The 26,003-nt window shown below is 38.9% G+C and overlaps 2 protein-coding genes across 3 annotated transcripts in view; both read right to left on the reverse strand.

Annotated features, from left to right (window-relative positions):
• The window catches only part of LOC111341979 (eukaryotic translation initiation factor 3 subunit A-like), a 28,007-nt gene extending 2,709 nt beyond the window's left edge, over positions 1–25,298 (reverse strand). Inside the window, exons 1-18 of one of the 2 annotated variants that reach the window (XM_088759230.1) lie at positions 25,192–25,298; positions 22,462–22,792; positions 21,209–21,372; positions 21,045–21,103; positions 20,517–20,657; positions 19,808–20,016; positions 18,543–18,714; positions 17,481–17,678; positions 16,682–16,798; positions 16,268–16,360; positions 14,336–14,428; positions 13,678–13,815; positions 4,341–4,550; positions 2,936–3,040; positions 2,363–2,476; positions 1,670–1,792; positions 931–1,084; positions 146–382 (exon numbers count right to left, since the gene is read on the reverse strand). In XM_088759230.1, the coding sequence (XP_088615356.1) occupies positions 146–382; positions 931–1,084; positions 1,670–1,792; positions 2,363–2,476; positions 2,936–3,040; positions 4,341–4,550; positions 13,678–13,815; positions 14,336–14,428; positions 16,268–16,360; positions 16,682–16,798; positions 17,481–17,678; positions 18,543–18,714; positions 19,808–20,016; positions 20,517–20,657; positions 21,045–21,103; positions 21,209–21,372; positions 22,462–22,792; positions 25,192–25,240 (2,707 nt within the window). In that variant the 5' untranslated portion in view covers positions 25,241–25,298. The remainder of the gene's footprint in view (positions 1–145; positions 383–930; positions 1,085–1,669; positions 1,793–2,362; positions 2,477–2,935; positions 3,041–4,340; positions 4,551–13,677; positions 13,816–14,335; positions 14,429–16,267; positions 16,361–16,681; positions 16,799–17,480; positions 17,679–18,542; positions 18,715–19,807; positions 20,017–20,516; positions 20,658–21,044; positions 21,104–21,208; positions 21,373–22,461; positions 22,793–25,191) is intronic. The other variant, XM_088759233.1, reaches the window with a different exon arrangement.
• LOC148742746 (uncharacterized) lies at positions 8,101–10,946 on the reverse strand. The gene is made up of 2 exons (XM_088759273.1): positions 10,410–10,946; positions 8,101–9,638 (listed from the first exon to the last, which is right to left on the reverse strand). The coding sequence occupies exons 1-2, from the start codon at positions 10,748–10,750 to the stop codon at positions 8,666–8,668; spliced, it is 1,314 nt and encodes a 437-aa protein (XP_088615399.1). The 5' UTR covers positions 10,751–10,946; the 3' UTR covers positions 8,101–8,665.
• Positions 25,299–26,003: the final 705 nt, after the last annotated feature.

Here is a 26,003-nt window from a genome sequence, read left to right on the forward strand (position 1 = left end):
TTTCCAACAGAAAAGCTTGTTATTACAATCATTTAAGTGGATGCTAAAAAAAGATATTTCCTAAACAGTCCTGTTCGCAACACTGTTCAAAGTCTTATGTACCCGAATAAAAGCAAACAAACAATCCATAAGAGATAATTCATACCTTTCTCATCTCGGCGAGGCGGTCCCAATCGGTCCCTGTCTCTGTCCCGTTCCAGTCCCCTTGGTGGACCATCCCGTTCACTGTCAGGCCTGCTGGCTCGCTGTTCCCTTTCCTCAATTTCCTTCTCCCTCTCTCGCCGCTTACGCTCCATCTCGTCCAGCTTAGCGACCTTCTCACGGTACTCGCGTTCTTTCTCTTCCTTTTCTTTCCTGGCCTTTTCTTCGGCTTCTTCGCGTTCTATGGCAAAGAAAAAAGAAAGCGTTACGTTCTCTCCTCCCTTTCGACTCTTCAGACAAAGTCAAAAGGGAAGTACTGAGGGACCACGCATAATTCATCGCCGGGGCTGGGGGGTGAAACGGAGGATTTTGGTTGCGCCACCTTACAATTACTGATTCCTACCCCTCTCCGGGGCTCTGTAGTATTCTAATGACCCCCCCCCCCTATTGGCAGTCAATTTTTATGACCCCCACCCCCCCAAAACTCTGTTTGGGACGACTGACCTTCTACACCGTTTTCCTTGTAAACCACGTGTTCTCCCAAATCCTCCGGACCCCCTCCCCCTCACCTCCAGGTCCCGAAGTATGCACTTTACTAAGTTTGCAGCGGAAAATTAGAAGATACGGAAAACTTTATAATTGTCCTCCTATAAGAATAATTTCTCTTTGAAGAGATAAAACTACTTAACCCAGAGAGATGTGCACAGCACACAGTTCAAATTTTCTGTGTCGAATTGGAATTTGGCGCATTGTGACACGATGACATTGATAAAAAATAAAAAGTTTTACCTCTCTTTTCTCTTTCCTCCTTTTCCTTTTTTTCTTTCTCTTCTCTTTCAATTCGTCGCTGGACCTTCCTCTCCAAAATGCGTTCTTTCCGTCGCTCCTCCAAACGTTTCTTGCGTACGTCGTCCAAACGGGCTTGGAATTCTTTCATTTTTTCCTGCCAAAAAAGAATAATATTGGGTCGCCATACAATGTGAATGACAGGCTCACTACAGAAGCTACTTTTTCCAATTGAAGGCTGTAAATAACAATCACTAAATCTTACATTGGACGATAGCTAGCACCAGCACTAATATGAGCATCTTTCACTTTCCCGCGAGCAAGTAAACTCAAGAAGTTTCTTCAATTCCAGGTACAAACTCGCTCACCTTCCTACCAGATCAGATGCAACGCTATAAACCCAGTCGCACCTTACTTCAATTTTCCCGCGCAGTTTACTCTTGCCAATAATTTGAAATTTTTGCGGGTTCCTTGTTGCGACATTTGCTCATTGGTTAGCCGTATCGCTCCTGAGAGCTAATATTTGGCTTCTAATTCATCCTCATAATATCACCCTTGAATTAAATGTACAGCACCAGGTAATGAAAATAATAAATTCTCCTTGTGTGGAGAATATGAATATTATTGTTCGGAAAAAAATGGTCAATGCGATTATTTCGATTTCCGCTCCCTTAATTGAGAAGTGGCGAGTTGCCAAAATAAATTATTATACAAGCTTCTGAAAATGGAGCATTGCAATTACCTCATGAGACGCCTGACGAGCTTTAAGGAGGCTGTCAACAAACGTCTCTTTATCTGACACCATTCGCTGCAGCCTTCCACTGGTTTCCACTAGCTTCTTATGCTCGGACACTGCCTTACTGATCTGAGATTCGAATAGAGCAAAGATTATATTCAACTAAAATAGTCGACTATTTGCGGTCACTTATCATTGGTTGATAACTTGAAAAGTCACATGATCGGTATGAGACAACGAAGGCTTGTGGTAAGATCTCTCACACTGCACCAATTGGATACCCAGGAGCCTTTATCCAGGGAACACCGTAGTGACACGACAAAGTGTTCCTTTCATAGGGCGGAAAGTAACAGATACAGAGGTTAGAAGACACATTTTTCCGCTAGGACCAAAGATTGAGGAGTCCCTTGAGAGGAGTTTTCCCACTAACAAGTATCCCCCCCCCCCCCCACCTCCAAAAAAAAAAAAAAAATCCTCCATAGTGATTGGTTTATATTTTCCCTCAGTCAATACGTACTGCAGCCAACTATATCCAAATGTCTGAGTGAAATTGTTTCCGGAGAAAGTTGCTGGGCATTCCTTATTTTACCCTTAACTGCAGCAGATGTTATTGGCTAAGTAATGAAGAGCTTGCATGCCACCCCTAGAGCTCTGTCAAGGTTCAACTCTTCATTTTATCACAATTTAACGTCAACTCACCCTTTCTTCTTCCTGTTCTTCCCAGAACTTTTGGTCCTGCACAAGGTGTTCCTCGTACTGTTGCTTCAGTAAAGGAATTTCCTCCACTCGCATCGCTCGTGCGAGGTAATCCATCTAAACCAAGGGAAAGCACTAACTTCATTAACAACCAACGGCTACCCGAGATCAAGTTTGAGTCACTTAGCACGTTGGCGCACGACTGAAGAAATATTTAACGTTATTTTTCTACTTCACCAAGATTTCAGTTTATGCCCTTCACGACTAGAAAGGAAAAAGCCTTTCCTTTCGGATAAATTGAAAGTGGGTTGATCGAGGCTTTGTGGAGTGGGCAAGTGAACAAGGAAAGTTTTTTGATTAGCAGGGAAATCTACTGTCCTCGTCCTCCAGAAGGACATTAACGTGATATCACTTCATCTGATGATATTAACAGGGCTTACTCGAGTCTTGGTTAACTTGAAATCTTAGAAACTTCAAAACAGCGAAAAAAAAAAAAAACTATCTGACAAACATTTCAACATACAGCACAGTAAAACTGTAATGCCTGTCTAGGGTGCATTAAGAAGTAAATTTCACCTTCTTCTCCTGAGTTTTAAGCCTTGTCTGCAACTCTCTCTTCTCTTTATCCAGCTGTTCAACTTGTCTAGCCAAGATATCATCTGCATCCATGGCTTCTATTTCCTATTGAACGAGAAAGTAACAAAGTTTTAATTCATCGCAACCTCATGTTTGATCCTTAAGCAACCAATACGAGTCAAATGGAAAGAGTATATATGAAAAAAAGAGACGGAGAGAACAAAACCTCTAGGAGGGAGATAGCTCTTTTGACACCCTTTCCGCGTTCTGAAACTACGGCACTCTTAGATTTGACAAATTATCTATCCTGAGATTTGTGTTCGAGGCACAGTAAGCCTAATAGCCTGCGAGCCAGCCATCGATTTTAGTGCTTCAGTAAATGCCATTTCTTTGCCTGCATGAAAGTACGAGGCTTTGAGCAACGATGGCCAGCAAGGTCTGCAAATAGCTCACCACTGATAATGCCAGACCCACAGCCGACCTCTCCCCTATTCATCTCAAATCTTCTGCGGACAGGGAAACGCTGAGCGCTCAGCGCCAACAATTAGGGCTTGGTCTCAGGCTTTAATCTTCAGACTAATGTTGATTCACTATCAGACTGTAATTCAACTCACGGAAACTAAAATTATCTACTATTTGATCAGTCATTTGAATTAGAAAAACAACAGCGCAAGTGTTGAAATTCTCATTTTTTCTATTCTTACCTGTTAATTTTGATGTCCATGCACATAAACAACAAGTGTACCCATTGAATGAAATTGTCATGAAAAAGAAAACAGAACAAACGTATTAGTCACTGCACAGACTGGCTGGGAAATTGACATGAACATTAAGCAAACTTGCTGTTATTCAGCCTATGGGTGGTTCAATCTTATCCTCATAACATTGGTGGGTGCTAGGACAAGTTGATGTTTGAGTTTGTCATCATTTATTACAGCAAGAATTCAGATAAAATTAAAGGCAGTGCTTAAATTCACCTGGACAAGCTTCGAATGTCTGGAAGAAATTTTGAAATGAGTCAAGTTCCCCGAGTCTACAAACTTTTTTTTTGCAATGTTTGAAACATTCCCCACTTTTTTTCTCCTCCGCCTGGCTGAGTGACAGTGATAGTAACAAAGAATGAGAGGGGAAACTGTGCTTCCACAAAACCTTTAGAGGGTTATGTATAGGGTAGGATGGGCATGTTGTATTGCCTAGGACTAGACAAACACTGGTTCAATGGTGTTGCTTTTTCTTTTTTCCCCAAGAAACTGCCAGAAAAGAAAAAAAAAAGATTTTCTGTTCCTAGATTATTCGCGTTTTTCCTCTCATAAATTGCTTCCAAAAATTGCTTCTAGCTATAACTGTAACTGTTTACTTTAACCAACCACCACACCAGGCTTCACATAAATAAAACACATATTACCTCTTCAGTCAAGTCTTTCAGAGCCTTTGCCCCAACAGTTGTTTTCTTGAGAGCGGCGATCTTGTCCATTGCTTGCTTCTTCTCAATCTCCTGAAGTTCTTGCTTTCTTCGGAGCACCTCCCGCTTCTGTCTCTCTTCATTGAGTCGCTTCTGTTCAGCTTCCAGATTCTCCTTCTGCTGTAACCTTAGCAACTTCTGTTCTTCTCGCTCCTGGTAAACAATGAAATGACCCCTCAAACTCAGCAAATATTGCACTCGGCAGTACCCTTGTCTGAATGTATAGCGGAGCAAACATCCAGTGAGCAAAACAGTACGTAGAGTAGCCTGTGCACAGGCCTTCATTACATGTATTGGCACTTCAGCACAAATATATCTTTGCTTGCGGAATCAGTAGTATGAGGCAAGTGGACCTGGGATTTGCCAAGGTTCTGACAGTGATAATGTCAGATCCCTGGCAAACCTCTTCTCGACTGGTCTTGCTGCGTTAATAATGAGTTTAAGAAACAACGACAGCGACGCCTTAAAAAATAAACTTATATTTTACCGACGAATCTCGCGATACTCTTAAGTCATTTAGTTTGTTTCTAACTGTCAATGCTATCTCGAAACCAAATATGGAGCGTTAAATTAGAGATAGAAATGCAAAAAATTAGCTCTCCTCGTTCACGTTCTCCAGACAATGGAAAGTTTGGTCATTTCACGTTGTTATTGTGCAGAGGACACAGAGAAATTTCAAAAGATTTGTAACGCACGTGCACAGCCACTGTTCTGCTCATTAAACCTTTTGTTTAGTGACATTCCCGTTGCCGTCGTGGTTTACGATAGGTTACGGTGGACCTTCGCGTGTGTCCTTCGCAAAAAAGATTTTAATGTGCTATTTGAAGCATAACCTGCACAAAATTAGATATCAATGGAAAGGTTATGAAATACGTTATTCGGAAAAAAACACTATTTCGTTTTAGATTGATCTAATCGTAAACTGAATGGGGCACAATCCGTTAAGTTAACATACCCCATTAATTCGTTCAAAGAAGGCACATTCGCTTACTAAAAACGAAGTAGGTTTTTTTTTTTTTTGCCTCCAAAGTTTTCCCAACGGTCCACGCCTTTGGGTGACCACATGTCAAGTTATGTCAACACTCTGAAAAACTCGAAATGCCGACCGCCAATAGAAACACAGAGACTCTCAGCAAAAACAATTATTTTGCAGGTTAGGCCCGGTTCAAACGTCGAACTTTACATGTGCCGAACCTAATACCTATTTGGGTCGACCTAAATAATTAAGTTCGGCAGTTGATTCAGACGTCGATCCTAATAGAGTCGAACCAAACTGCCGAATAACAAAATTAAACCCATTATGGTCAGCGGTCAATCATAATCAACCAATTCAACATGGCGGAGTTTTCTAGCGCGGGAAACAATGCTGAAGAAGTTCTAATCGCTAATGCCATCCGTGAAGGTAGAAGAAGGCGCCTTAACATGCAAATGGCATTAAACAACCTAGTAGCTCGGAGGAGGAAAGTATTGAATACTTGTTTGCTTGTTTTATTGTTGATTTCATCGCAACGAAACAGCATCACTCCTGTGTCTCGCTCCTGTCGTCGGTTGACCAGAAACACTGGATGGTGGGAGAATGCTTGGAACAATTATTCGGAGGCGAGATTCAAGAAAACATTTAGGGTTTCTCGGTCAACGTTCAGGTACATATTAAATCGCATTGGCCCATTTCTTGCTAGAGAAATAGTGACGGAGGATCCAATTTCCCCAGAACTGAGGCTAGCTCTTTGTTTGTATCGACTGGGCCGCGGAGATTATTTCTATACTATCGCAGAGATGGCAGGTTTAGGAGTATCAACGGTATGTTCCATCGTTAATGAAGTCTGCCAGCTCCTTGTTGACCATCTTTGGAGTGAGTGCGTGTCTAGTCATATGCCCAAGACTCAGGATGACTTTAAGAAAAAAATGTTGGATATGGACGAGTTTTGGCAATTTCCTTGCTGTTGGGCAGCAATAGACGGCTGTCACATTCCCATTAAATGCCCTCCTGGTGGACTTGAGGCATGCAAGGAATATCATAACTTTAAGAACTTTTATTCCATAATACTAATGGGCCTGGTAGATTCCCATTACAGATTTGTTTGGGGCAGCTGTGGGTTCCCCGGGAACTCCCATGATGCTGTAATTTTTCGTTCCACCGACCTCTGGAACTCAATACAAGAAGGTTTTATTCCAACAATTGGTAAAGATGTGGGTGAAATTACTGTCCCACCCCTCATTGTTGGAGACTCTGCATTCCCCCTTCGTTCTTGGTTAATGAAGCCATTTACCAATGCTGTATTGACACCTCAGCAGCGTTACTTCAACTATCGCTTGAGTAGAGCACGCATGGTCACAGAAGCTGCATACGGCCAACTTAAGGGTAGGTGGAGAGTCCTACTCCGGAAAAGTGAAACCAGCCGAGATCAAGTCCGCATAACCACCCTAGCATGTATTGTACTTCATAATATTTGTATTATGCAGGGAGATGCCATCTCAAGAAAGCTTGATCTATCTGTGGATGAAAGTGGTGGAAAGAGGGACAGGGAGGAGTTGAGAAAGTTGCTGCAGATGAGCGACTGCCCAAGCCTAAAGGATGCTTCTTATGAGGCAGCTAGAGTCAGAGATGCACTTTGTGCAAAATTATGGCTTGAGAAGCAAACAGGGAAAGTTTGTTAACTGCTACATAGTCCATTATTAGTTTAAGGGGGCATTGGTATATTCACAAATTTCCCAATACATACATGTACATGTAGCACTCATTTTTCACAACTTATTGCAAAATCAGAGTAGTTGTGAAACATTTAGTCAACTTTACATCTATTTGATAGTGGTGGAATTTGTGAGTATCCCTAATGATGCTGAAGTAGTGCTGGCTTTTGTATGATTATGCTTGGACCATGAAACAGATACTGCACAATTAGATTAACCCCAATTAGCTGCTGCTGGGCTGAGGACTAGTCAATAGCCAAGAAGTAATTAGGGGTGTATTTAGCACCCGTGCATATAGCTTAAAAAGAATGTAACATTCTGAAGGGCCAATTCGAAAGAAATGTACCTTAAGTCAAAACAAAAGACCATACTAGACCGATACACTTCAATATTCTTTTAAACATACCTACTGCAAACTGTTTCATGGTCAAGGTAAATTTACTACATTGTAGTGTATCAATCCCACAGTTAAAAAGGACTGCAGTACTTTCATGAGTTGATTGTTAGTGTCTTTTGTATAGCTCTTTGATGAATGCGTGTTAGTGTCAAAAATTTAACAAAAAGAACCCATAGTGGTTATAATGTCAAGCAACTCTTACTGTTAGCTTCCAATAAACATTCAATACAGATATCCCAAAACATTGAACTTTATATTGTTTTGCTAGAAGTTTTTAAGGCTCACCATTTTGTACCACTTGCAGTATTGATGTACTTGAGTTAAGCAGATTGAGAGCATCATTGGTGTAGAAGGAAATGCACTACCCACATAAAGGGACTAAAAATGGTTTTTTACATAGTGTTGTTCCACAAATATCCATACTCCCCTTTTTGTCTCCATACTTTCCTTCAACAACTTGGGCCATTTAAGGATCTCTTCTGTTCAAAAAGTGCAATTGTCCTCAATGAGGTGGGTATGGATATTTTAGGAACAATATATAAGTCCTGTGCACTTAAATATCAGGTGGAAGGAAATACATTAAACCAAAAAAAGTCAATATTATTTCCATAAAAATGATGATAACGTGCTCTGTTATTTATTCGATCCATGTCACATAATTTGTCATGGTAAGTAAATAATACAAACCGATTTCAATATACATGTACATAATATCTAAAATGGAATATTTGTTTTCAATGAAGGAAAATAAAAATTAAATAAATCCTTTAAATTAAATAATTCATTATTTACTTAAATAATCCATTTTCTTCCAATAGTTTTACACAATTCACTAAATGACATTGACTTATAAACTATATATTTTCATTGCGTTTTCCAAATCATATTGACCAAACTATATTAATCATCAGATGTTTATAACATCACTGATTGAACATGTGCTGTAAAAAAGCAAACACTTCCCTACAGCTGTACAATAATGTGTTGTAAAAAATTGCTTTTACAATATTAAAACTGTTTACTTTGAACATGAACTTTTGAATTTATTACCTAACAAAATTCACAAGCTTTGTGCAAAACATTAACCATCGACTTGCTTCTTTTTTTTTACAAGAAAAAAATACTAACAGGAACAGAGGAGTAATATCATTAAGCACAAAAAGGGGGTTATGCGTGATCATCACAACCGCGTGTATTTAGGTGTAGCAACAAAACTTTGGTCTAATCCCATTGCATCCTGATAAGGTGCCCCAGGGGACCATTCAGGCATGCTCGATCCTGGGTGACTTGGGATAGCCTGTGCACCACTATGCCAGCTTGGGTAAGGGCTAAAATTTGCGTTATATCTGTGTTCATTGCTGGAATAGGGAATGCTGTGAAAGCTGGCCTCACTTCTTTGGTTGAGCAAAAGCTGAAACAATTTGAGCTCATGCTGTCTAGACTTTTCCATTTCTTCTTTCATAAATGATATCAGTTCTTTTGTGGGGTCATTTTGAACAGCCTCCTTTACAAGGGTCAGTGCCTCTATTGTTGCTGTATCCAATCTCTCTTTAGATGACTGCCTTCTTTTTGCTTTCACAGGAACAAATAGTTCTTTTTCTTTGGCACTATCATCCACACATTCTCCCGAAAGATCACTAGGTGAAGGTGAGGCTGAGGGTTCCAGTGCTAAATCAGGCTGACAAGATTCTCTTGTCTTCACTACTTCAAACAAAGCAGTGAACCACTTGCCAAATCCTTGATCCTCCTGAAATCTTTTGATCCCAGTTGCTGTTTTTTGTGTCAGGGCTGCTTGCTTACACACGCAGACACATTTTTTGAACTTGCTACGCAACTGATTAACAGAGAAATTGAAGTTTTCACCCCTTGCAGAGGCTCTAGCTTTAACTTCTTTCAAAATCTCTCCATACAGCTCTCCATTTCTTTCATTTTTTGTGTTTGTAAAAATAAGTTTCTTTTTATATGAGTTGCTACTCACGATGATATCTATAAGATCATCAAGTACCCGTGGACACCACTTGGCTTTGCGACCAGGTTTCTTTTTCTTGTTTCCTTTTGCTTTTTTGAAGAAAAGTTTGCGGGATGTTTTCGAGTCTCCATCACTTTCATCCTCTTCTACCTCATCATCATCGTCGGATTCAGCCATTTGTTTCCTACCAGTGGCAGAAAAATAACAATAACACACTTTATCATCGAGGTAATGATAACAATAACATACATTATTATTCAACCAAAATATTTTTCCTTTTCGGAGATGGCTTAGCCAGTGTTGATCATGATAAGTGAAAGATTTATGTGAATTGTTCAATAACTCAAAAGATTATTGAACTGTGAGGGTGCATAAGCTCAAGTGTTTTTGCAGAGCTTAAGAAAATGGTCAAAAGTGGGGAATAGAATTGCACAGGTTATTTGAAGTGAAATAGCCAAATAAAATAGTGTCTAAAAAACATAACAACAGCAGGGAAAATACCACTCAAGAAGAATATCTGCTAGTTTAAACATCCATTTATATAGAGACAGAAACTTCCATCAGGCGAGGAAAGCATCCTTTTTACTTCGAAATATTTTTCAAGAATTCTTAGTTTGCAACCATGCGATAAGGCAGCCATTTTGGGGGTCAATAAGGATGATTAGTACTACAATAATAATATATATATTTATATCTTATCCACTACATATAAATATCTGCTTTTGCTATATTCCACTGCATTACTTATATTAACATTCATCTACAAACGTTTGTAAGTAACTGCTTAACTTGTCTGTTAATGGTGGGAAACAAGTTTTAAAGATCACAGGTATAACATCACATGGCAATAGAAGCAAACTTTGCTTCTATTGCCACGTGATGTTATACCTTATACTTAGTAAGGGTTGTTTCATATTCGAAACTATACATGAGGATGTATTGTTTGTACACTGACCTTTTCCTTTTATCTCCATTCACCGATTTTTTTTTAGTGGAAGGTCGTTCTTCTTGCTTCTCAGGAACTGTATCTTCGCGGGATTCATCAGAATCGTCATCTACAACATTCACGGTCTTTAATTCGCTCTCTTCCATGACTTCTTTGAAGCATGGCTCGCAATATGCCACTGAACTCCCCGCTTTCCAACCAATGACAGTTTCATCGTCCTCAAAGATGGAGCAGGGCATGCAGAAATATTCCTTGCACTTCAAACAAGTATACTTTGTAGTTTTTAGGCAAGACGAACAACATTGCTCTTCTTTCCCCGCCATTTTATTCGAATGTTGTCTTTTGCGCATGACAACTACGTAAAAACTAGTGGGATTGTGGGAAAAAAATTACTAATTTAATGTATGCATAATGTATGCATTAGGTTCGGCACATGTGAAGTTCGACGTATGAATCGAAGCCGATCTTTTGCCGTTCTATTCGACTAGCTCAGTCGAATAGAACGGCAGAGTCGACCCAAATACAAAAGTGCCGTTCCTAATTGATTCATACGTCGAACTTCACATGTGCCGAACCTAATAATTAGGTTCGGCACATGTAAAGTTCGACGTTTGAACCGGGCCTAACTATCATTTACCCGTAACATACCTCTAGTTCAATTCTGCTGAACGGCAATTTTCATTCAACTATTTTTTTTTTCAACTTAAAAGCGGCTTAAGCACGCCGCGGCAAAACATAATGATTGCTGACCGGGTGCGAGCACCGAGGATTGACTAAACCACGAGCCTTTACCCGTTTCAGCGAGATTAGATTTTTTCGCCATTCTGCATCGAATTTCTTTACTTTTTGTACTGACAGCCGCCATGCTTGGCTTTTACTTTCCCCAATGGACTCTTCTCCTTTTTATCTTTCTCCATTCACATTCTAGTTTTAAATGCAGAGAGTTAGCAAAGACCTCCAAGTACAACCGAATTACGAGTTGAAATTCAAGGACCTGGATATTTTGCCGCAAGAAGCCCTTCGGGAGTCATTCATGTTGGCATGTTATAATTGGCTATCCACACCTTGACGGGTTAAAGAATTCGGTCGAAAATACGTTTTTTTTTAAACAATTCGTCTGCGTTTCAATATTTTATCAAGATTTTTCTCGCAAACTCTATATAAAATAATGATGCTAGTTTGACACGGAAAAAATTACAAAAAAATTTGCCTTCGAAAGGTCTACCGTCTCCTTTAAACAAGGACCCTGACTATAAAAGGACTTTTGTTCTGGGCAAGCCGTCAGTCATTTCACCCCTGACACCGAACTGTCGACATCAGCCAGTCCGTGACCGTGCGATATCGGCAAAACTATTGTAACCGAAAGGTCACTTGCAGCCAGTGCATATCTCAAACTTCTACAAATTTTGCCATTTTCGTTTACGGCAAAGAAAAGATGATCGGCTCCACTCAGTTGGCTCCACGGAATGTACACCCGCTTGCGATGTCATTTCTGTAAGGAAGGCAAACGGCCAGAGGGCTAGCGGTGAGGACTAGCTTTTATGACCTTTATTATCTTTCACAAAAATCCTCTTCTCATACCGGTTTTGTATTGTTGTAATAAAGTGGTTAGTTTCTTCGACGTTTTGGGATTTCATGTGACACTTATACAAGAACTCCTCTGCAATTAAACAAGAGATCACGATGGATAGAATTTTTATTTGAATCGCGCGCCATTTCTCCAACGGAATATGTGGTGTTGAAATACGAATCCCGTGGGTGCTTATATAAAATAATTTAGGTCACGGATTGGAAACATGTCTGGTTGACTGAAATCCGATGGAAAACAAATTATCATCGGCTATATTGCCTGAACGGGCCTCAAGAACTATTTAAAACCTCGACATTTTCATAAGTAGCTAGTGAAATAGGCTTCTCGTTGCAACGCGCGTCTAAAATGTTCAGGCAAAAAATATTCCACATAGTGCCGTGTCAAAATACTTAGAAAACTATGTTCCTTTCAAAGGGACCTATTCTCGAACTTCGCTCTATTTTTTTTTCCTTTTTTGAGGCTTTTTCTCCCCATAACTCAAAACGTGCGATAAAACATTGGACCCGTTTATGTCGGTTTGGGTGGCCGCGTCGCTGGCGAGATGAGAAGCCTGAGCGAACGAGCAAGATGTAAACAAAGAGGAGTTACTTTCACTTACCATACCTCTTTGTTCAGACCATTCGAATAAGTCTAAGAGTTGTTCCATCAAAATAACATTTGCCATCGGTGTTCGACTCGCTAAATGAAGGCGTTCCTTCAACCGCTGAATTCTTGTCTTCACGCTTTCCAATCGCTCTTCCATTCCGGGTTCGACAGCCACCTCTAGTATATAACGGACTCGTAGACCTCGCGCCGCTATTTTGGCTTTTTTTGATGGAAAATCCGCCATGGCAAAATAAAATGCAATTTTAAAGCTAAAGACTAGTTAGTGCGCGACTGTAGCAACCGTAAAATGGATCAATTCGAAGTGGAAGATGAGTTATGTCGCAACATACACGTACACACATTTACATCCATGTACATAAATGTACATATATGTACATGAAAACCACTCTCTCTGAGCATGTCACAGTACTGAGATCCTCTAGTCAATGATATCGACGGCTCAAGAAGTTGAGGCAAACGGAGGGGAGTCAGAGGGCCAGTACGACCATTTCGCGATAGGAGGAGCCGTTAGGAGCGCGAAATTCAAATTGCGATAGCCTAATTTTTTGAGTTTTGCACATGAAGATCAGTATTTCTCCATTCGTCCCTTTTTAATCGTCAATAAAAACATTTTCAAGTGGAAATCAATTGAAACAAGACAAGGATATCGGTCTTCCTGTACAAATCTCTTTTTCCCCCTTCACCTTCCATTAGTCAGCCATCTTCGATTAGCCATGGAAGCAAAGATTGCGTTACAAGACGGGGGGGGAGCTATCCCTTTTATAGTCAGGGTCCTTGTTTAACTCCCTTACAAGCTATAAACAGAGTTAAAAAAAACCTTGGACAATTGTTATCACGCCTTCAAGTCATCCCACTGTCTTTTATTTTTGTAAACAACCATTTGTTTATTTCTTTTGTCATCTTCAAATATAACAAAGTCTGATCTTGAGTTGGAAACAAGAATGTTTCCTTAAGAATTAGGGACAAAATGTACGGCACTTGAACTCGCATACAAGATGAATATAATGAGAAAGGATTTGAAGAAAATCAGAAAACAAGTGAAAACAAAAGAAAAAGAAAGAAAGAAACTAACAGACTTACTCTTTTAACATGGAGTGACTCCAAATATTCCTTGCGAGCCTCGATCACAGCCTTCCTTTCCAGCATTTGTTTGTGTTCTTTCTTAGATGACCGCAAATACACCTGAATGATCTTCTGCTGCTCCTCTTGGCACTTTTGCTGAGAGTGAAGAGAAAAACAAACTTTTTAAGTAAAAAACCACGATAAATGTTTCGAAAGATGTATCTTGCATTATGCAGACTTGCTATTTGTCAGCCTATGGGTGGTACATTATTATCCTCATCACAATGGTGGATGCTAGGACAAGTTGATGTATGATTCTGTCATCACTAAGAGCAAGTCTGAAGAGGAAGTCATATAATTTAACTGCTTCAGTGTTCTCTTTTTAAGGCGGTAACCAGTAAAAACTAACATATCTGTATCTCTCCTAACTTCTAATATTGCTTGAAATTTTTAAAATTCTGCCAGTTTGAAAATTTCATAACTAAATAATGTCATGCTTGAAACAAGGGAGAACACTGCTTTCTACAAAAGCGTTAGGTACTGTACAGTAGCTACAGTGTAGTCTTTTTAGCTTGTACAAATGTTGATTGGTAAATTACAAAACTTTTTACCACAAGAAGGAACCTCCGTCAATCTTTGAAAAGTTGACAAGTTGTGAACATTTGTAATGTTTTACCTTGATGATTTCGGGCTGAATTTTAGTAATGGCCTTGTGTAAAGCTGTTGACATCAGTGTCAGTTGGTTTCTGAGTCGTTCAGATGGCATAGACTGGGAAAGCGGGAGGTAAAATGCAGATTAGTTGACTGAGATGATAAAAAAATAAATAGCCAGGAAAAACACATTGCAATTGAGTATTGTAAAATCAAAATAAAGAGAATCACAACTACAAATCACAACAACAATTGACAAAAAAAATTATTACAAAGAGCCAATGAGAACTTATGTAAAAACATGCAAACTGCCCATAGAACAGGTACACATGGGTCACTAAGTCATGAATGCTTTTACAGTCAAACTAAGCGAAGCATTCCCCTCAGGATTACAATAATGATTTGATTATTTGAATATTGAACCCGCAGATCGTTTCAGGAGCACAATAACTAATTGAATATTTGAACATGGAACCCGCTAACCGTTTCAAGAATGCAATAATGGATTGATTATTTGAATATTGAACCCAATAGCCGTATTCGTTTTGAAAAGGCACAGATCACTGTTCAAATCAAAAGTCCATTTCTGATTGGATTATGCGAACATGTGATGATGGATCGGAACTATTTCAACATGGCGTCAGACATGGCGGGAAAGGTGAGTCCGAGTGTTGTGTAGAACTTCTTGTAAAGGTTGTAAATGGAATGTTATTGAGAACGTTTTTCGCTTATTTACGTCTTGACGAACTTGTAGAAATTCTTGTGTGTATTCATGGTCAAAAAATAGTTTACGGGCGACTGAGGCCATGCTTTAATGCTTTAAGGCTTTAATAGGTTTACTCCTAAAATAGTTAAAACTGTACTGGGAGTTTTTACAGTATATAACTCCTAACTATATTTAGAAGTATTAAAATAGTGATGACAATAACGATAAATAATAACATTGATTATAACACAATAATATTTCTAAAATAAATAATTAAAATTAATATACACCGCATAAATAAAAGCTCCACTGTCTTTAAATATATAAGGACACATTGGCCTTGAAATCATCTAGAGAGGTAGGGATTTGAGGTAAGTTCATTTTGTTCCAAGTTCTGATAGTTCTGGGGTAGAAGGAATATTTGTATGTGTCATTCAGGGTGCAAATCTGTTGGAATGGTACACAATTTAGGTACCTTGATGGTCTGGTAACTTGCATTATCTTGGATGGTAGCAAGACTTTTTTTATTTCATTGATATTTGCGATAGAATGTTTTCACAGTGTTTTTACAGTGTAGTTTGTTCATTTTCAGTCAAACAGAACAATCTTATTGGACTTCAGAAATGGACTTCTAATTTGAACAATGATCCGCTCCTATTCAAAACGGATATGGCTATCGGGTTCAATATTCAAATAAACAATCCATTATTGCATTCATGAAACGGCTAGCAGTTATAATAATCAAATAATCAATTCACTATTGCATTATTGAAATGACTGGCGGGTTCAATATCCAAATGATCAATTCATTAATGTAATCTTAAGGGGTACGCTTCACTTAGTTTGACTGTAAGGTAAGTATTTTGGTTTCATCAACTGATAAAACTAATGTAAGGTGGCCACCATAAAGAGTTATAAAAGCTGACATTTTGAGTGTTAGCCCATCATCTTTCATCTTGCCCTCAAAATGCTAGCATCGAAACTCTTTACAGTGGCAAATTTTCATTATCAACTCAGTTGATAAAGCCAAAATACCTTGTTACCCCAGCTGACACTGCAACCCAGTTTCTTTAGAAACTTACCCACTTGATTCATGATTGGTTTCAGTTTTGTACTAGGTTGGTCAAAAAGGTGGCACAATTTTTCTGGACTGATCAATACCATTGTAAAGGGAAACAATACAAAACTGGATTACCTATGTAACTCAACAGAAGAACGTGTTTCACTAAGAAAAATGCAGAAAAGTTATACCTGGAGATAAGGCCCTTCTGGCACCTCCTCTTTATGGGCCACATGCAGGTCGAGTCCAAAGCTGACAGCCTTAGTTCTGTGATCAATGCGTACCTGTTTAAAACAAAAAAAAAAGTGTTTGTGCAAGGTTTTTTCTTCTGGTTTTAATGAAAAACATTCAACTGTTTTGGTTATTTTCAATGACTGTATCATAAGTAAAAGTAATCCTATATTTGTTACCGTTACCATAATAAGTAAAAGAGACCATAATCATATTCCAGATAATTCAGCCCAAATATATGGGTCACGAAGAGTCACAACTGAATAGTACAGTATCCTACATAATTATCTTCTCTCTGTGTCTTCCCACTAGCTATAACAGTTCACTGTTTCAGAGTTTCATATCAACAGTCGAAACATTTGACTAGAGCATACTTGAAGTTCATTTTGCACAGCAACATCCACGATTGCTCTTTCCAACTGAAATTCTGTGGCAAATGGCACCAAGGATAACAGCCTAGAGAACTCAATGGTTTGGTACACCTGTGAAACCTACAACAAAAGTACGAGTTCTACTGAGTAACTTGTTGTCCGTCAGTATGTGCACTACAATTGGTCAGTTTAGTGAACCATATTTCACTGCACAGCATGCTTAGTTTAAAAATTCATTACGATTGAAATTTATGTCCTCTATTTTAACTCAGAGTTATAATTTATGAACCTCATTATCTCAGTCCTATTGTAAGTTATGGAGCCACATTCTTTAATACTTGGCTTCATGGCCCAAGCACCCCATGCTGGGGCTTTAAATCTAAGCCAAAGAAAACTTGGACAACCATTCAACTCCTTCCCACATTTGAAAAGATTGATTGCTTGAATTTATACAAATTAGTTGAACTGACCAAATTCATCTTAAGCATTTTTAATATGTCCTTGTTCAGGGCTCAACCCTAACTTTTAAACTTATTAGTCAAGTGGCTGGTGACAACTTAGACGTTACAACAATTTCAGTTTGTTTACTAGCCAAACTAGCAAGTGGAAACAAAAAACCACTAGCCACAATAGAATTTCTACTAGTCTGTGGCTGGTTGGCTAACATTAGTGTCAAGGCCCTGCTTGTTGGAGGAGAGAGATTACTGATAAAGATGACATTCTGGCAATGATAAGGACAGGACCAAAATTTAAAGAACCATTGCAGCAACATGTCTAGATGCACCACTTACAGCAACAATACCTGTTTGAGCAGCCGCACAATGGCAACATACTGCAAGGGTGTAATGTACTGATTCAATTCTAATTCTTCATTCTCCTGTAAGAATTCAAAGAATTCGTTGACCCTAGAGCAAAACTGAAGAGGAGAGAAGTCCTTCTCCAGGTTCTGGAACAGGTCTTGTAACTGTGGCATTATGTGCTGCTGGACGTTCAACTTCAACTGAAGTAATCAAAGGAAAAATAACTAATTAATACATGTACACCAAAACCCTTGGACTCTCAGAAGTGATTAACATGTAACTTCTCCTTATTATATCTGTACAATATCCAGCAAACAGGGAATGAGAATACTAAAACTTATCAGGAAGAAGTTTTTCTCTTGATCTATTAACAAATTCTCTCAATTAATTTATAGGGGAATGTGAAGCAGCTAGAGGGGAGAATTAAACTCATCTCTCCAAGAGTTCAAGGTTTAAGAAAAGACAGTTGATAAACTCCCACTATTTGGCAAACATTGTCTTCTATCACAACTGCTTAACATAAAGAAGGACTAACTGAATCACTGATTTCCATGTTTATCAATTTCAATCTAATCTCACACATCCTTGTCTGTCTGTAAGACATATTTAATCACTTTCACCAGAGTGTGGTGAGGGTCGCACAACAGAACGAGGCTCCAAATTAAGTGTGCCCAATATCCCACCCATTCCACCCCAGGGTAGGACATCCATCACACAGTAATCTCGTGTGTGGGAAATTAACGTCTCCTACCCCAACCCTGCAGGAGACGGGACCTCCATTTAATTGTCCCTATCTGAGAAGACTAGAATATCTGACCATTTCTTGATGTTATAGAAAGGAACATGTAGAAAATTCTTCTCAATTATTTTAAGACCCTGAGTGTTGGTCCGGCCGGGGCTCGAACCCTCGACCTCCCGTACAACAGTCCAGCGCTCTATCCATTGAGCTAACCGGGAGGCAGTTAGTTCAGTAGTTTGCAACATCAACAGTTTTTCACGAGTTCAGGTCTCTTGTAACAACGTTTTAAAGGCTGTTAAAATGTTGTGACTCCTGCAAACCCTACCATGTCATTTATAAGTGATGCTCTGGTGGGGATGGTCTGCAGCCCAAGAAGGTTGGCCAAACGACGAGACTTTTCCCGTGCAATCTCATCCGACTCCAGATGTCTTTCTGTTTCACTGAGGGACACTGGGATTGGAATGGCTAGGGTTGCTAGAACAACTCTGGTTGCCATTCTGACAAGGTAAAAAGAAAAATTCTCCACATGTGAGTATCAGTATAATAGGCCTTTTGCAGTTCAAGATCACATGCTTAGATACCACATAGCAACACCATACTGGAGAGCAAGCACTCCAGTGATCTCAGACAAAATAGAGATCACATAGGTCTGCATTCAAACAAAGAATACAGTGGATAACAAGTTAAAGGGTATCTCAATTCGAGAAATCTTGTAAGTTTTAATCAACAGCTCCCCTGGGGTGTATCAGCGAAAAATGAATTTTCGTGTGATTTTGCTGCTGATACACTCCGGGGAAGCTGTTTATTACTGCTTACTGGATTCTCGAATTGGGATACCTTTTGACCTGTTATCCGCTGTATTCTTTGTTTGAATGTAGACCTCTGTGACCTCTACACTGTCTGAGATCACTGGAGTGCTTGCTCTCCAGTATGGCGTTGCTATGCGGTATCTAAGCACGTGATCTCTAGCCACAAAAGGCCTATTTCAATAACACTCTTCTCAGTGGCCATTACAATGTATGTACTTAAGACAAAGACAGACATCAAAAGTATGATTACATGCCATCTCAAAATCAATAGGCTGACAGAATTAGCTAGGAGCACTGGCCTTTCCTTTCTGGACAACATGCCTCAGGATTCCACAAACTCTTGCACTAACTGTGTGCACTGTTTAGCATTAAATGAGCCATTTCTGGCCTTTTCCTACTCTTTGGCATCTTTACCCTGTTTAACCACTGTGCAGAGATGCTGTAAATGCACAAATCTGAACTGAAATCTTGTACATTAAGAAACTCGCTGGATGTACATGCAACCCAAAAATAGGTAGTCCTCCACCTCAAAAGATGGGAAGGTGGAATTGGGTTGAAACAGGTGCAAAAAAAGAAAAAACTGAATAGCATGACACCCCTGCAAGGAAATAAAATTACTATACACCTGACTTCTAAACTACTCTATTATTCAATGACTAAAACCTTGATTTCCTTTCTCATAAGGACACTGTAATTCCTCCCTTCAAGATCCTTTTCCTCAGCAAGTTGGAAAAATGAGATTCTCTGTACATACAAAGAAAAGTTCCCAAGATTTACTTACTTCTGGTGTTCCTCTGTTGTCATTGTACGTTTCTGTTCCTTTGACAACACATACAATCGATGGAGAGTGCATGCATGGAATAAGTAATTCTCAGCTTTCCAGAAGACAAGAGCAACCTTCTGATAGTAATTGGCCATCACTTGAGGCTTTGGAGGCCTCTTGGACAGCTGCATGAGTCCATAAACATCTTCAACTGCTTTGAATGCCTCCTGCAAATCGAGGAAAGAACAGAAGATAGGAAAACCTTCCTTTAGAATTGACATTAATCTGCAGAGTTCATATTCTTTTCCTGAGTTTATGCATATGTACAAATTTTTTGAAAAACAACATTTGGGAGTATTCCAATGCATTTAGTATCAACAAGTGACGATTCTGCAAAGCTAGGCCTGTATACTTGCCTGTATACTTGCCTATATACTTGCATTCACATGTCACAATTCCCTTAAATAATAACTAATTTTCAATTGACAAAAAAATTAAAGAAAAACGAAAGGAAAAAGGCTTTTGGTCTGTTGAAACTGCGCATTACTTCATGCAACCTTCATGTATTTGCCAACTGTCTGGCAATTTGCCTGTTGTATTGTATTTGTCACATTGTCTATGATCTATGACTGAACAGATGCACAGCAACAGGGTATCTGTTTGTGAAATGTAATAGACCACAGGAAGCCCATACCCTTTTCTAGATGATAACTGACAGCAAACAAACCTGCCAAAGCTCCATGTTGATGGCGCTTTCTAGCTGAGCCAGTCGTGTCTCGAGATGAAGTTGCAGAGTTTCAGGGTTGGTGAGGTTCACTGTGTTTGGTTGCCCTTGGTGCTTGATGGCATTATTCAAATGATTTCTCAGCTGTGTACAAAGGAAGATAACAAAAATCCCTGCTTAGGTGTAACATACTGTAATTATGATTACCAGTGTTTCATTTTGGTGGATGCTTTGTGAAATTTAACCAATGCAATAGAAAAGATGGGTGTAATGACAGAGTCTCCATCTACTGTAGTTCACAACTTATCAAAAATAATTATCTGATTTTTCAGTAAAGAATGATGTATGCACATTTGGTCGACTATGAAAACATCCAGATCAAATGTCTTCTAATAATGACCCCAGCTCTCTTTTCAAGCTACATTTGACAAACATCATCTTTACTTACCAGATTGATCTTGCACTGATTTGACCTTGTAAAACGAAGATATACATGTATACTGAGGAAGAACAAATTATGGCTGCACTTACATTGTCACATAGCTTCCGAAATTCTGTACGACGGGAGTACTTCAGGCAGAATTTAAAAGCTGAAGAAAGATAAAATATGAAAGATAAAACAAAACGTTACACAAAACAATTATCGGAAATAACAACTACAAAACCAGGTGCTCTTACAATTAGAATCTTCTCACCTTGTTGGGCTGTGTCATGATATAGCTTTTCCACTCGTGCATTATTCCGCAGCAATTCCAACACATTGCGATAAGCCTCCCACAAAAACTTGACCCAGGGTGTCAACATGACTCTGTCTGTTCGATCCTGAGTGTCTTCACCACTGACAAAACTTAGCAATATGCTAAAAAAACAAAGTAGATGTAACATGTTGAGTACACTTTTAATAATTCAACCATTTAGAGCTATAGGAACAGGATTATACATGTAGGTACATATGACTTGCATTCATATCAATATGTTTGTGAATTTTAACAATTTTGACATCTATTACGATACATATACATTTATTAAAAACTGGATCATTGGATAATGCAATTCAAGACTTTTTATTGGGTTAGCCATTATGGTATATGAGCCAATATACCATAATCTAATATCTATACATTGTAACATCTGGTTTCTTCTTACAAGATAAAGTCAAGAAGATTTGTCTACTATCTTGGGGGCATTTTTTTTAACTAAACAATTATTCCACTCGCACTTGTTGGATACAAGATGATTACAGCCAACTCGGCACTATGCACCAAGTTGGCTATCTATCATCTCATATCCAACGCGTGCTTATGGAATAATTCTTAAATACACATGTTCTGGTTCAGTTCATATCCTTGGTTTAAATGCAAACTCCTTTCTATTACAAGCTATTCCAAATCCACACAAAAAGTGTCAACTTTAGAATCTCTTTATGGTGACCAATTCACACAATGAACTATATTAACACTATTGCATTACTTTGTAATACCCATCACTGCTGCAACATCACAGTTTCTTTAGGAACTTACTATCCTAATTGAAAAATCCTTACAGAGATGTAGAAGTCTAAATAAGAGAAGCAGGACTTCAAATTGTCCAGTCAAACCTATTTTTGCTGGGCACAACCCATTTTGTGGCTGGACAAACATCACTTATGTCTTATTGCTATAAAAATGCCCCCTTCCCTCCCTTGGCATGGTGACTCTTTAAAATATGTTAAAAATATGACAAGGTAATTTCTGTTCTGCCTTCTTCCCTTCTTTGAACGTTTCAATATTATGACTCAAAATGCTACATTTTTTCCTCGCAAGTGTTAATGACCAGACAAAGTGTCTAACCATCTAAAGAAATAACTGGACAAAGCACAAAGCTTATTTTTGACTAAACATTGTCTGTTGACCATCCATTATTTCAAACCCTGATAGAGTATATAAAAATGCATGCAGAAGTTCAATACCTCTCTGGTGTCTGTAGCTGGTCTAAATCATCCACAGTTGGTACTTGCTCACGAGACTCCTGCCTTGCAGTCTCTGCACGATCTTCAGCAAGCTTGAGAAAGTAGCGAATGACATCCTCAAGAGATGCAATATTAACTTGCTGGCAAATTAGTTTGTACTGATAGAGCCCTTCTTTAGCTACGTGGCTTCGCTTGAGATCAACGCAGAGCTCCAAGTACTTGAAAAGAATAGGTTCGTGAATCTTGTTTTGCCATGTGCGATGCTTCTTGCTTTTAATGACATCATACAATGCATCCAAAGCTGGTTCTTTCTTTCCAACTTCAATAAACTCTAAATGATGGATTTTGGAAAAAAGTACATATTATCATTGCCAAAACAATTATAGAGAGTTATAAACTATATTATTGTTTGAAGATTGTCCCCTATGCAATGAATATATGAGGTTCATATATTTTGAATTGCGGTTGTAGATACGTATGATGCAAGATCCTTGCAGTAGAGAGCGCTATTTATGCAATTGCGAAAATCAGACCTGAAAAAAAATCAGGCCTGTACAGGATTCGAACCACTAACCTCTGCGATACTAGTGCAGCGCTCTACCAATTGTACTAATAAGCCAACTGGGAGCAGGCCGTTAAGTTGATTCGTATTGTATCTGATTTATCATCGCGGGTTTATTACGAATCAACTTAACGGCCTGCTCCCAGTTGGCTTGTTAGCTCAATTGGTAGAGCGCTGCACTAGTATCGCAGAGGTCAGTGGTTCGAATCCCGTACAGGCCTGATTTTTTTCAGCTCTGATTTTCGCTATTGCATAAATAGCGCTCTCTACTGGGAGGATCGTGCATCATAGGTATCTACAACCGCAGTTCAAAATATATAAACTTCATATATTCATTGTATCTGATTTATCATCACGGGTTTATTACGAATCAACTTAACGGCCTGCTCCCAGTTGGCTTGTTAGCTCAATTGGTAGAGCGCTGCACTAGTATCGCAGAGGTCAGTGGTTTGAATCCCGTACAGGCCTGATTTTTTTCAGTTCTGATTTTTGCTATTGCATAAATAGCACTCTCTACTGTGAGGATCATGCATCATACATATCTACAACCGCAGTTCAAAATATATAAACTTCATACATTCATTGCATGTGATTTATCATCACAGGTTTATTACGAATCAACTTAACGGCCTGCTCCCAGTTGGGCTTGTTAGCTCAATTGGTAGAGCGCTGCACTAGTATCGCAGAGGTCAGTGGTTCAAATCCCGTACAGGCCTGATCTTTTTCAGGTCTGATTTTCGCTATTGCATAAATAGCGCTCTCTACTGCAAGGATCGTGCATCATACGTATTGTGTCCTATCTTGCAATTAAAGTGCTGCATGTTACAATGTTTTTCTGTCAGAAGCATTACTTTTCAGAAGGACTACAGAATTCCTGCATTGTGATGATATACTATAATGTTACCATATTTAAATCAAACTTAGAATTGGTGTACAGTCAAACTTCAATTATCCAGATTCGTTTTGGATAATCAAGAATATCAATATTAATTAGGAACAAAAACTTAATAAATTAAGAAAGCAACATTTAATCATGAAACAAAACATTATTACAAATCATTTTGAAAAAAGTATTGTCTTCATATTCACTGTCTGTTATAAATAACTCCGCCAATCAGACCTTATTCAAATATTCTTAATTAGTTACAACATTTGCGAGCCCTGCTCTTGCATTTTGATAGCGAAACAATCTCCCCTTTACTTTTCAATGCAGTAGATTTAAAAAGAGTTTGGCTACAAATCTTGTCCACAACTAATAAATATCCATCACAAAATTGGGACCTCAGAAAAAGACTGGATAATAGAGAAATCTGGATAATCAAGGTCCAGATAATTGAAGTCTGTCTGTACTTAGCTTCTGAACATAGTTTCACCCTTTTCAACCAGGCAACTAACACAGCTGGTTAAGAGCGAGTAATTGTACCCTAATGATCGGGAAGAATTCTCGATGAATCAACATGCAGCCCTGTAAATGATAAGATGCCAGAAATTTTATTCCTTGTTCTGAGAATTTTACTACTACGAGTACTGTATGAGTATATGTAATTCCAAGGTTGAAACAGTTTCAAAAAAGAGTAGAAAGGGTTGGTAATCCATAGTCAAAACCAAGTGAAAGGTCTTGACTTCTATCACAGACGAACCACGGAAGTCAATCACATAAAATTTGGGTGCCACTATATATAAACCAACAGCCGTAGTGATTTTCGATTCTTTCGCACGTAGAGGGCAGCAATTCAATAATCTATATGATATGTACGTTGATAATAATTATTAAGAAGTGTAAGACCTTCAAAGAACTTTAGAATATACGTTTTAGCGGGATTTCAGTGGTACCTGCAAAATCACGTGGTCAATATTACATGCACTGAAGTACACGTATAAATTCGATTTGAAAGCAGAAAAAATGCGAGGGACGGTAGATGAACACGTATAAAAAGAAAAAAAAAGTGTTGTTAATAAGTTGACCACGGGCATGAATCATGACGATTTCGTCCATGGTTTCACCGGCGATGTTACAAAATTAAAATTGAATAAAATGTACCTAGCCTTCGGCCGTACAAAGGATTATAATTCTGTGAAAATTTCCCTTTAACCGCTATTAAAGCCTTTCTGAGGAGTTTAAGATAAAATTTAAAAACTGATGGTGTATATAGATCGATATTTCTTACCGTTCGCTCTTTTAAGAGCATTTTCCGGTCGCTGAAAGTAAACTGGCATGATTCACACACGCCGTCCGTTTCCCACCTCCTTCGCAGGGAATCGAAGAGAAATGACCTAACTGTCTTGTGGTCTAGATTTTGCCTCGTTTTCGAAACACGTTCCTTACACGCGCAAAAACTCGCGACTGAGGCGCGTGTTTCCACGCGACGTAGGTCTTCACTGAAGATCACACCAAGCAAAGAAATAATAAATATTACAAAGATATAAACAAAGGATTGAAACGGAGGGTAGTCGGGGAGCATTCACTTATTTCTCCGCTCCAGAGAAAATGTATCGATTATTATTGGCTGAAGATATTTGGACAGTCCCAAACACAGGAAAGGAAATAAAGAAAACTAGCCCAACCCTGGAAACAAAGCTTGGTGTCCTGTGGTGTAACATATAAAAACTACTTTTACGAGGCCAATAAATCGCATTTTCTGCTATATGCAGGTAAACGGCTCGGACAGAACTCTTTAGTCAACTACTGTTCGAGACCGATTCCGAGAACACCTTCGCGACGTAGAAAGGAATGACAAGGACGCATCTAAACCAGTTGCTAGACACTTTGATTTGCCTAATCATTCTAGGCGACATATGGCAATCTGCAGTCTTTTCTTACATTTAGGTAGCTCGGAAAGCCGTAAAACTCTTGAACAAAAGTTTATCTTTCAAATCGGCATTCCACAGGTATCAACGAACGCTCCAGATTCTACTATTTTAATCGTGTTTTCTCGTTACCATGTTCCCAACAATAGCGTAGCTTCACTTTCTGCATATA

Source organism: Stylophora pistillata, chromosome 1 (assembly GCF_964205215.1).
Source record: "Stylophora pistillata chromosome 1, jaStyPist1.2, whole genome shotgun sequence".
Lineage (NCBI taxonomy): Eukaryota > Metazoa > Cnidaria > Anthozoa > Scleractinia > Pocilloporidae > Stylophora > Stylophora pistillata.

What these genes read in the sequence shown, in the direction of transcription:
- LOC148742746 (XM_088759273.1), bottom strand. Translation starts at nt 10,750, where the DNA reads ATGCGCAAAAGACAACATTCGAATAAAATGGCGGGGAAAGAAGAGCAA. An exon ending in AATGGAGATAAAAGGAAAAG is followed by an intron (nt 9,639 to 10,409) that starts GTCAGTGTACAA and finishes TGCCACTGGTAG; the next exon opens with GAAACAAATGGCTGAATCCG.